At 41.0% G+C, this 12293-nt stretch overlaps 1 protein-coding gene across 1 annotated transcript in view; it reads right to left on the bottom strand.

Moving 5' to 3' along the window:
• Positions 1–12293, bottom strand: part of Nup88 (nucleoporin 88) — a 28404-nt gene that overhangs the window by 9428 nt on the left and 6683 nt on the right. The window contains exons 4-7 of the mRNA XM_052756405.1: positions 11991–12077; positions 8338–8514; positions 6209–6398; positions 4813–4960 (exon numbers count right to left, since the gene is read on the bottom strand). Of these exons, the coding sequence (XP_052612365.1) occupies positions 4813–4960; positions 6209–6398; positions 8338–8514; positions 11991–12077 (602 nt within the window). The remainder of the gene's footprint in view (positions 1–4812; positions 4961–6208; positions 6399–8337; positions 8515–11990; positions 12078–12293) is intronic.

Here is a 12293-nt window from a genome sequence, read left to right as displayed (position 1 = left end):
CATCCTTTTCACATTTATTTCAAGTTGTTCAAAGTAAGGGTGGTTGAGAAAGGAACTCTACACATACTGTCTTAAGATCCTACAGCTCAGGACTCACAAGATGGCCATGATCCCACTGAGGCCCTCTGACCTCTGGGACTGACCTTTCTTGGATAAAATCCTGTAGGGCTAAGAATTTTTTGTTTTAATCTCTAAGAATCAGATGCTCTAAAAGAGAAGCAATCATGAACCAAAGGCTGTATGCTGATGACAACTTGACAAAATCAAAAACTTGGAATCTTGCTAAGAGACTAGTTACACATTGGGGACAATACAAAGAGCAGTCAACAGAAATCATCATAAAGATGAGAAAGGCAGAGCAAAGGTGGGGGGAGGAGGGAAAGAATCCAAAGGCAACACCGAGAAACAAGCAAAGTCAAGGGAAGGTCAGCCAGCACATCCCTTGTGGACACTCTGTGACCAAGTTCAAGTTAAGAAAACACCTCATGGTTCCAGACTGAGTTTAGTGTCACAGATAAAAGAGACGTCAGTGGTTTTATAAAAGGTAGAAATACAGTAAAGGCATGTCTGGGTGGAAGCGGAGTGGAAGACACAGGCTATGTGTGATGGTGCAAACCTGTCATGCCAACCCCTGGGGAAGAGGGAAATGGAGGCCGTGAACTGACCTGATAAAAGGACTTACTGATAAACTGACTTAGAAGATACTAAGTCACACAAAAGTAAAACTGCCTCTAACAGGCAGTTTAGAGAGGGTGATCCTGGTTAACAGCTGCCTAGGAAAAGCAGGCCTGGTCTATGTGGGGAGAACTTCTGATAGTAGTTTACACTGTACATTTCCCCATTTGTCCAAACAACCAAACCTTGGAATTACTGTTTCTGCAAAATATGTTTCACTGTTCGAAGTATAATATTGTGTGAATTTATGAAAGCTGAGGGGAATTTTCTGTTCAAGGCCAGTTCCCATTTGTGCATTAGCCAGAACTAGCACATGCTATTATTATAAAGAATTCTTCCTTTATTAAAAAAAAAAAAGAACGGTAGCTCTGGGGCTGGCAACATGGCTCAGCAAGTACTGGGTAAAGGTGTTTGCCATACAACCCTGGCAACAAGTTCAATCCCTAGAGCCCAAGGAAAAGTAAAAAGAAAGGACTGACTCCACAGAGTGGACCTCCATACATGTACTGTGGCATCCGTGCTCCCATACCATGTACCTCCCCTGCCATAGTAGTATATTTCTAAAGATTAAGAAAAAAAAATGGGGGAAAAATAATGGGTTGGAGAAATGGCTCAGCGGTTAAGAGAGCACTGGCTGCTCTTCTAGAAGACCTGAGTTCAAGTCCCAGTAAGCACATGGTGGCTCACAACTGTCTGTAACTCCAAGATCCGACACCCTCACATAGACAAACATGCAGTCAAAACACCAATGCACGTAAGATAAAAATAATTAAAAGAAAGAAAAACAGGGTAGTTGTAAAAACCTATGCTTGCACACATCTACTGAGTACAGACCTGAAGTACCGCACTACTACAGCACAGGTACTGCAGAAGCCACTGACAGACTGTGCAGTGCACAGTAGTATATTTCTAAATATGAAATGAAATTTCATGAAATAATAAGCAGATGCAAAGTAAGACATAAGCTCCTTTGAGCCTAGAAGCTATCTATCTTCAGCCTGCTGAGTGGCTGCGACTACAACTACACCCCACCATGTTCAACTCTCTCGGTTTCCTACTGCTTCTTACAAATAGTTATCTCTATGGTTAAGATCTCTTTTTGAATTTTATTTATAGTGTGTGCATGCAAGTGTGTGTGTGTGTGTGTGTGTGTGTGTGTGTGTGTGTGTAGTATGTACATACCAGGGCATACATGTGGAAGACAGAGGACACCTTTCAGAAATCACTTCTCTCCCTATAAGTACTGGGGATCCAACTCAGATTGTCAGGCTTGGTGACAACTATCCTTATCTTCTCAGCTTGTCAGTCTTCCCTTTTCTAGACAGGGTCTCATGTAGCCTAGACTGGCCTCAAACTTGCTATGAGGTTGAGAATGGCCTTTAACTTCTGATCCTCCTGAGTCTATTTCCAGAGGGCTGGGATTACAGGCACATGCCACAACCTTGGTTTATGTGATGCTAGGGATTGAACCCAGAGCCTTGTATATGTTAACCAAGTACTTACTGTTGGCCACCTCCCCAGCACAATTAAGATTTTCTAAAGAGGGGCTAGAGAAGTGGCTCAGAGGTTAAGGGCACCAGTGGCTCTTCCATCCCATTCATTTCCCAGCACCTAGAGGGTAGCTCACAACCGTATGGAACTCCAGTTCTAAGGGAGCTAAATACCCTCTTCTGGTCTCCACGAATGTGATGCACAAACATACACACAGGCAAAACACCCATACACACAAAATAAAATGGATAAATCTAATAAAAAAAAGTTCTCTGAAAGATTAAAATGGACTAGAAAAGTAGGTTATCAGTTGAGAATATATACTGCTCTTCCAGAGGTTCCCAGCATTCACACTATGTGGCTCACAATCAATCCCTTTTAACTCCAGTTCCAGGAGACCTAACTACGTCTTCTGGCACGTGTATGTGCATGCGCACACACGCGCACACACCTTGAAAAAAATGTTAAAACAAAATACAGAAAAAATTATATAATAAAGTTGATAAGATAGCAACAACAATTCATAACCACTTAAGTTAAAGCTTTTATTAAATTCTGATTTCATAGTTAAGTTAATCTTGTGAAGCTGATGCCATGTTTGATCTGGTGTATATACTGGAGTTTTGACAACTTTTAAAACCCTTTACAGGTGCTGGGCCTGGCAGTACAAGCCTGTAATCCCAGCCCACAGGAGGGAGGCGGACCCCAGTTGGAAGCCAGCCCTGCTGCACACTGACCTGCTGAGATAACACAGCAAGAGGCTGAGTGGGCAGCTCATGAGGAATCCTAGCATTCAGCAGATACAGGCAGGCAGGAATGTGAGTTGCATAGCCTGGGCTACAGTGAGTTCTAGGCCAGCCTGGGTTACACAAGACCTTGTGTCTCTCAAGCCAAACCAAACCTTGTCTGTCAAATCATCCCTCTGTCTGAACAATAAAATATTGAAACTTTTTTTTTTTAATAAATTTAAGACTTAAGACTCAAACCAGCTCACCTGATCTACCAGAATTAAAAATATTCTTTCAAACCATTTGGGATGTTAAAGTCTAGAGGAAAAATCTTTAATATTGAGATATAATAGAAAAGTTTTTTTTAAAGGCCAACATTTAAGCCATTTTACTTTTGCCATAAAAATCTTAAGTGTTAATTCAGTGATTGTATTATGCTTTAAACACAAATAAGAACAAGTCAGAAATGTGTTTCACAAGAGAAATATTACTTTCATTAGAAGAACCAAGAAAAAAATGTTTGCGATTAAGATTTCCAAAGACATGCTAAGTGGCAAAGTAATGGCTACTCTTGGTTGTCAACTTGACTACAACTGGAATTACCTAAGCTGAAGCAGCTGGGTTACCTGTGAGGGATTTTTCTTGATGGGATTATTTCAAGTGGGAAAATCTACCTTGAATCTGGGCCACACCTTTTGTGGCAGCCTGTATATCGGGCAAAGAAGAAAGCTCTTACTCTTTGCCTGCTTGCCTTCACTCTTGCCCGCTGACATTACAGCCTATTTCTTTGGGACATACACTGAAGGCCAACTGAGACATCCAGCCTCATGGACTGAACAACTACTGGGTTTTGGACTTTCCACTGGGATACAGCCATTGTTGGGCTAGCTGGACCACAGCCTACAAGCCACTCTAATAAAGCCTCTTTATGTATAAAGTGCCATGCCTATCTGTTTCCTGCCATAATGATAACAGACGAACCCTCCAGAACCATAAGCAAGCCCACAATTAAATGCTTCTTTTTATAAGAGTTGCCTTGGTCACGGTGTTTCTTCACAGCAATACAACAGTAACTAAGACACGTGTATCTTTATAAGGAAATCAAATATCTTATATCACTTTACCTCACTGTGTGTTCATCTATCAAGTTTTTTTTTTTGTGTGTGTGTGTGTGTGTGTGTGTGTGTGTGTGTGTGTTTTGAGACAGGGTTTCTCTGTAGCTTTGTGCTTTTCCTGGAAATCACTCTGTAGCCCAGGCTGGCCTTGAACTCACAGAGATCCGCCTGCCTCTGCCTCCCTCGTGTTGGGATTAAAGGCATGTGCCACCACCACCCGGCTTCTATCAAGTGCCTATACTTAATGTTTATATTGCTTAGAAGACTAGACATGCTCAGCGAATTTTCTTTGCAGGCTTATTAAATAAGGAATACTGCTTTGAATTCACTATATAGTCTGAGATGGCCTTGAACCTCTTGATTCAGGCTTCTGAGTGTTGAGGTTATACATTATGCCAGGCTATGAAATCAGCTTTTGTTAGGATCAGGAAAAAGTCATCATTAAACATGTGGGTGGCACCAGTGGAGTGGCTCAATGGGTAAAGTGCCCACCACACAAGCCTGGTCCCCAGAATGGACAGAATCATCCAGAAAGCTGTCCTCTGATACCCAAACTTGATACACACACACATACAAACACCACACGCAATGATAAAGTGGACCCACAATGAAGAGGAGTATGTTAAAACTTGAGTCTGCCTTGGAAAGAATGTGCTGTGTAGTAAGTAACTAAAGTCCAAAAGAATCCCCAGTGATAACTTTCCAAAAGCTGAGATCACACAAATAAACTCCATGGCAGTCATTGCTAAGTTAGTATAAATACAATGGGATAAAAGAACAGCACTTAGTGATACCTTACCTACCTCTGTGCAGTTTAATTGGACAGGAAAAGTCAGAAGCATAGGGATCATCCTCTCCAGATGCCAGTTTCAAGGCAAGCTCTAACTCAACACACTCAAACACATACAGAGAAGGGATGAGGTCAACCCTGGGATCCCAGGACTTTTCTGACTGTTAAAAACACAAAGGGAGAAAAAAAGGACTGAAATTTCAACCTCTCATATGAATTAAAAAACGGTATACAAATACAGAAGCAAAAAACCTGGGTCACTTAGCCCTTTCAAATGTTAATTTTACCCCCCACCCCAATCCTTAAACATCTAGCTCCCCTGTTATCCTTAAACAACGTAACAAAAACAGAAGCCTGGGGAAAAGCAAGCCCAGGGATACAAAGGTCTTTTGTTACTGAGGACTAGAATATAGAGGTCAAGCTGAGTCTGGTGCACACCTTTAATCCCAGCACGCAGGAGGCAGAGACAGACTGATCTCTGTGAGTTTTAGGCCAGCTTGGTCTACATAGCAAGTTCCAAGACAGGCAGGGCTACACAGAGAGACCTTGTCTCAAGAAACTAAAATAAAAAAAGAATACAGAGGCCAGAATCACCGTTAACAGTGGTGTTAATAAGTGTGTAGGAAATTGGGCACACATTTGTAATCCCAGCACTAGCTGGGAAAGTCAAAGCAGAAGGATTTCTAGATAGAGACCATCTTGGCCTATAGTGTAAGTTCAAGGCCAGGCTCAGCCACATAGTAAAACACCGTCCAAAAATAAAAGAACAGGGGTTAGAGAAATATCTCAGAGGTTAAGTGCACTGGCTGCTCTTGCAGACAACCCAAGTTCAGTTCCCAGCACCCACATGACAACTAACAACAATCTGTAACTTCAGTTCCAGCAGATAGATGCCGTTTTCTCAATATGTCTTTTTTTAAAACATAAATTTAAGAAAATCAAAAAATAAACTTAAAAACAAGCATGGTCCAAGCTTTTCTTTCATTATGTATATGAGTGTTTGACCTGCAAGTCTGTCTCTGCACCAGTTGCATACCTGGTGCCCACAGAGGCCAGAAGAGGACATTGGATCCTCTGGGACTAGAGTTACAAACAGTTGTGAGCCACCATGTGGGTGTTAGGAATTGAACCTGGATCTTCTGGAAGAGCAGCCAGTGCTCATTAACACTGAGCCATCTCTCCAGCCCCAAGAGCAGACTTCTGTTTGGAGTATTCAATTTACTGGCACAGGGTGTGAAACAAGATCAGAAACCAATACAGTTTCATGGACTGGTAAGTTGGGCAATGTTCTTCTAACTCTTTCCACTGGAACTCTTAATTATGCTTCACTTATTCTCACATCAAACTGGCCCATAGAATACACCCGCTGTTGGAGATGTGAAATGTAGCAGCGCTAGCTTGGCACTTACTGTTTGATCGTCTTCTTCTTCCCCCCCCTCTAGTACAACACAGTGGTATAGCATTCCTGACTCCGTCGCAATTACTAAGATATTGGGAACACAGGGCAAACAGAGTACAGCACAGGCATCGTAACCGTAGTTATCTTCAGCTGCAGGATGCATGGGCAATGGTCCCAACAGCTTTCCAATATTCCCAGGGCTAACGGAAGAATGAAAACATTATCAGGAAAATGTCGACAGAAGACAATCGTCCCCTACTCTTTGATTTTTGTCTTCCTTCAGCTACTGTAACTTCAAATAAAGGTCTTTATTTTTCATTTTCCCACTCACATCCCAGCAATAGTGATTCCTGATCTGATAATTTTCCCTTGAAAGGAAAGCAGCAATGCCTGAAGGGATTCCAGATTTTTGCTTTGTTTGGTTTCTTCCTTCCAGTCAAAGTCCTATGTAATCTAGGTTGCCTTTAATTCTTGATCCTCCTGTCATAGCTTCCAGAGCTAGGATTCTAGAATGCCACTGTGCCTTTGAAGACACTGTAGACTGTCATACTGCAAGGTTCAGGGGCATGACTGGCATCTATTGGTGGTACTAAGATCAGAGGTTCCATCCCCAGTAATCACTACCACCAGAAAACACAGAGACAAAGGGCTGGATACATAGTTCAGTGGTTAAGAGCATTGGCTACCATTGCAGAGGACCTGGGTTTGATGCCCAGTACCCACATGGTGCCTTATGAATGTCTGTCAGTAGCTCCAGTTGTAGGGAATGTGATACCCACTTCTGGCCTCTGCATGCATATGGTACACACACACATATATATAGGCAAAACACTTACACACATGAAATAAAAATAAATCTTAAAAAAAAGAAGAAAAAAAAGGACAAAGTCCCATTACACAGCCCAGGCTAGCCTCAAACTCAGAACTGCTGTGTCAGCCTTCTGTGTGCTGAAATTATGGCATGTACCAACACATGTAGCCTGGTTTCCATTTTTCCCACTCCACTGACAGTACTCTAGCAAAGATCACCTATGAATCCCAAGTCTAACCTGACCAGCTATATTATCACTGGGTAACTACTGTTGTCACCTGACATTCTTTTTTGTTTTTTTGAGACAGGGTCTCTCCACAAAGCCTTCGCTGTTCTGGAACTCACTACACAGCCCAGGCTGGCCTCAAACTCACAAACTCTGCCTGTCTCTGCCTCCCCAGTGCTGCCATGAAAGATCTGCACCACCCGCCTGGCTGCTTACCACTGTCAATACTCCTAACAGCTTCTTTTCTGGTCGTGTTCTCTACCTTTCTGAACTCGTCCTTCCTAAGCTTTGTTCTCATTTTTCTCTCATTTTCTGGGCTCAAAGGGTGAACCCAAGACCCAAACAAAACAAAAAAACCCAACAACAAAAAGGCAAAACTGACATTGAAAAACAAACAAACAAACCCTGGGTGTACTGGATAGAAACACCACTTCAGCCCTCCCTGTCCTACTCTGCTTAGAAACCTCCCTGTCTTCCAGAACAGACCTCACCATGCTCATGACCTAGAAATGTAGCTCCATCGATTTTCCAGCTTCAGTATTTGTTGTTGTTTTTTACCCGAATTCACCGCTCTAGACCAAGACGTCAAATGACTGAACCTTGAATGGCTTCTGTGCTTATTTGTATACTCTAGTCTGGGATGCCCTTGTGACTAAAATGGTCTCACCCTTCCTGATGCTTCATTTAATCCTGCTTGAGTCCCATATGACATCAGTTCTCTGCAAAAATTCCCCTAACTCCTGCAGTCAAAATAATGTCTCCTTTTTAGTACTTAATGTGTCCCAGTACTAGGAAATGAGTCCTTATATGTTCATGTGTACACATGGCTTTTCTCCACAATTTCAATGTAAGATATCAGATTACATCTAATCATACCCATGCTAACTTGTTTATATAAGAGAAACAATGCTTTTTCAGTTAACTAGACTTCGTGAGCCAAATTTAGTCTTTTCTTAAACTACACAACTTCCCTAAAAAAACAAGAAAGAGGACAATCAAATAATCTGTACCATTTCTTATCTATACCCAGAACATAGGAATGTGCATCTCAAGTTCAACAGTGATGATGTATACACTAACACTGGTTACTGCATTAACTTACACGTGTAACAAACTAACGTAGGTGAGGAAGGTCTCCCCATTCTCGTATAAGATGTACAGTGGATATGCCACCGCTTCTTCTTGGCCTTTTTGTCCAAATATATTCTTTGAGACTGCTGCCAGTGGCCCAAAGTCAAATGCAACTGCAGTCTCTCCTAGAGATGCTGTATATGCCCTTCTGCAAAGAGATTCAAAAAAAGTTTGTTGAAAACAATAACTATTATGAAGAATAAACAAATTAAATTATTAATAAAAAAATGAATACCATAATAATTAGTGAAAATTTTGAATTTTGAAATAGTTTAAATACAGACAAACAACACATATATAGAAATATAAAAAGAAATGGAGCCGGGAGGTGATGGCTCACACCTTTAATCCCAGCACTAGGGAGGCAGAGGCAGGCGGATCTCTGTGAGTTGAGGCCAGCCTGATCTACAGAGCGAGATGCAGGACAGTTAGGGCTACACAGAGAAACTGTCTCTAAAAACCAAAAAAGGATGAAAATCAGATGAATACAAATTAATTTATTCCAATAACATTTACCACTTACTATGTGCCATGCACTGTTCTAGGTTCATAAAATAAACCAAATTAAAGAAAGACTTCTCTTTCTAGTGAGTGAGAAAAAATAAACAACATATTCAGGAAATGATTTTGTTGTTGTTGTTACTTTTGGTTTTATTAAGACAGGGTCACACACTATAACCCAGGCTGGCCTTGAACTGTAACAATCCTTCTGCTTTGGCCTTCTGAGTGCTGAGATTACAGATGTGTGTCTTTTTTTTCTGAAAGAAAGTGGTGTTATAAAGAAAAAGGACGGCCAAATGGTGTTTGTAGGAGTGCTGTTTAGTAGCCTGTATGGCACAGGAGGACTTTGAGAAGTTGACATCTGAGCACAGGTCTGAAGAAAGTACAGGAACTGGTCTAGTTGTCTGGGGAAGGAGCAGTTGAATACAACAATACACACCAAGGGTCTAAGGTGGATAGTGCTGTTTAAGGAATGGCAAAGAGGCCAGGGCATCTGGAGCTTGGAGAGCAAGGGCACAGTGGGAGGAATGAAGGTGGACGGGAAGTCAGGGGTAAGCCTGTGGGCATCACATAGTTCAGGGTATGGAAAACAGGTAAGTAGAGTGATCTCACCCAAAGGGAAGTTAAGTATTCCTTTGGCTGCTGTGTTGGACACAGGCTATAGATTATAAAGGATTTCCACTTTCTCTATAATGATTTTTTCTATTTTTCCCAAATAGATATGCATTACCTGTATAGTTAGGAAGGGACTATAAAACCATGGTGCCTATGTATATCAAAATTTGGTATAATTTATTACCCCAAATGATTTTTGTTTAACAAAAGGTTAATAATGAGTATGGGTAAATTACAACCAAAACTTCAGTTTAAATAATCAACATCACCTAAAGGTGTAAATACCATATTTTAGTTTATCACATGAAAAAGTATATGGTATCAGAATATGAGAAATATCAAGATAATGGAACAAATAGAGAAGTTAATGAAATAAAATAACTCCTAAGTCACTAAACTTAACTGAAGCTTCATTATACCCAATCCCAGCACTCAGGAGGCTGAGGCAGGAAGGTTGCTACAACTCTGTTGCTATCCTAAGCTTCATAGTGAAGCTTTTAGGTCAGAGAGCTACAATGTGAGAACCTGTATCAAGAAACAAAGGAGGAACTCAGTGGGTAAAGGTGCTCGACTCCAAGACTGACAGTCTAAGTTTATCCTTGTGATACTCATGGGAGAAGTTGAGACCTGCCTCCTTCAAGTTGGCCTCTGGCCTACACATACATCAATGCAGGAGTACACACATTCATGCAACATGAGTGTGTGCACACACACAGTAAATAAAGATAGATGGACAGACTTACTGGCTGATAGGAAGTAGGTATGAATGAATGAATACTCTGTGCCAACACAAATGCTAAACAATCTTTTATTCTGATACTAGGGGTTGAGCCTAGGGCTTTGCACACATTAGGTAAGTACTCTACCATTAAGTTATATTCCAGGTTGTGAGCACTCTTTAATGAATGATCCCATTCACTCTGTACAAAATCCTAAGAAATGAGCACTGTCAATTTTTTATATTTATGGAATGTAGTCACAGAAATGAAGCTTAGTACAATTAGGAAACTTTCCCAGATGCCATAGAAGGCAAGTGGCAGAGTCTAGACTGGAACCAGGTGGGCTGACTGATGCCAGATCAGAGTACTTAACACTATATTTGCTCTACTGACTCTTATATACATACTGTGCCTGTCAAAAACCAACCAAACAAAACCCTACCACCTAACGAGGTTAGTTCCAGAAAGACACTACAGGACAGAAAATGCCCAGACTCAAGAACAGGACTAACCTCTGAGTTAGGTCCTGCCCTATTATGGAAAGAAATGCTCTGGAATTTAAGCTGGTACTGTATTTCTTCACATCATTTAAGTGAAACTTTCAGGGTTGGGACAATCAGGGAGTAAACAGTTCCAGGCGGTAGCAACCCCTGGCTCTTAGCAGTAGACATAAATCCACCCTAGAGAAATAAACTCCCAACTCAGATTCTCAATATTCCCACACTTCAAGATCAGGTAAATATAAATTCCCAGTAAGAGATCATCAATGAAGAGGAAAGCAACCTGACTGTAGGTCAGGAGAAGAACAAACACAGATCTTAGTACATCACTGTCACTCCCAGTAAGACTTTCAAGTATTAAAAGTGTCAAATACAGGCCGGGTGGTGGTAGCACAAGCCTTTAACCCCAACACTCAGGAGGAAGAAGCAGGCAGATCTCTGTGAGTTCAAGGCCAGCCTGGTCTACAAATCAGGTTCTAGGACAGCCAAGGATGTTACACAGAGAAACCCTGTCTTGAAAAACAAAAACAAAAACCAAAGTATCAAATACAGAATAAAGATGCATAAAATGTTCAAGAAATTATATTTAGAACAAGAAAAACTAAACATGAAGATAACTAAATGGAAATTCCAAAAATATTGACATTAGCTTTCATTCTAAGTGTGCACACTGTATTTGACTATGTGTAGTGCCCACCAGAAAGACTGATCAGGAGGCCAGAGGGCTGGGTTCTGCAAGTTCAAAGGATGATTCCATTAACAGTAAGCCAGGGCATGTAGTAGGTAAGAAAACAAAAGAAGCCAGAAATAATCAGAAGGTCAGGCATAGAGGTGCACACCTTCAATCCCAGCACTCAGGAGGCAGAGGCAGGTGGATCTCTGTGAGGCCAGCCTAGTCTAAATAGTGAGTTCCAGGACAGCCAGGACCATGTATTGAGACCTTGTCACAACACAACAAAAAACGGTAATCAGGACTGAGTCTATTCTATTCCAGGTGCTGGGAATTCGGCAATCTGCCTTACCCATAAGAGTGCACTGGTAGGCCTCCAGCCTAACACTTTTACAATTTTTAGAACTGTACAATTTTATGATGTATTACTTCTGCCAGTAAAAAAATTTTAGAATTTTCTTAGAAAAGAGATCAAGCTGTTAGTTACAATGACAGATTTGTGACTTGTTTTATTACCACAAGCATGTTGAAACTTACCTTTGGATATTTTGGTAGTTACTAGTAAAACTGCATTTACATTCTCAATAAACACAACATTTTGTGACAAATAAAAACTTACCCTTTATTGAGTATTAAGCTTTCCTCCTCTGCTTCTGAAAGTACAATCACCTTAGTGGGTGTCTGAGGCTCACGGAGAGAGTAAATTCTAGCAGTCAAAAGAAAAAAAAAAAAGAAAGAAAATAGTACTTAAGTTCTCTTTGATGTCAGGCAGGGTAGCTCACACTGTAATTCTATCACTCGGGAGGCTGAGGTGAGAGGACCACGAAGAACTCTGGGCTACATTTACAGACCAGTGTGGGTTACAGAGTAAGACATTATCTCATCAAAACAGTTTAATCAGTTCTTAAGTATTTTCCTACTA

Source organism: Peromyscus californicus, unplaced genomic scaffold (assembly GCF_007827085.1).
Source record: "Peromyscus californicus insignis strain IS unplaced genomic scaffold, ASM782708v3 Scaffold_3__1_contigs__length_106647218, whole genome shotgun sequence".
NCBI lineage: Eukaryota > Metazoa > Chordata > Mammalia > Rodentia > Cricetidae > Peromyscus > Peromyscus californicus.
The sequence above is the reverse complement of the archived record's forward strand: the minus strand, read 5'-3'. Positions and strand labels throughout refer to the sequence as shown.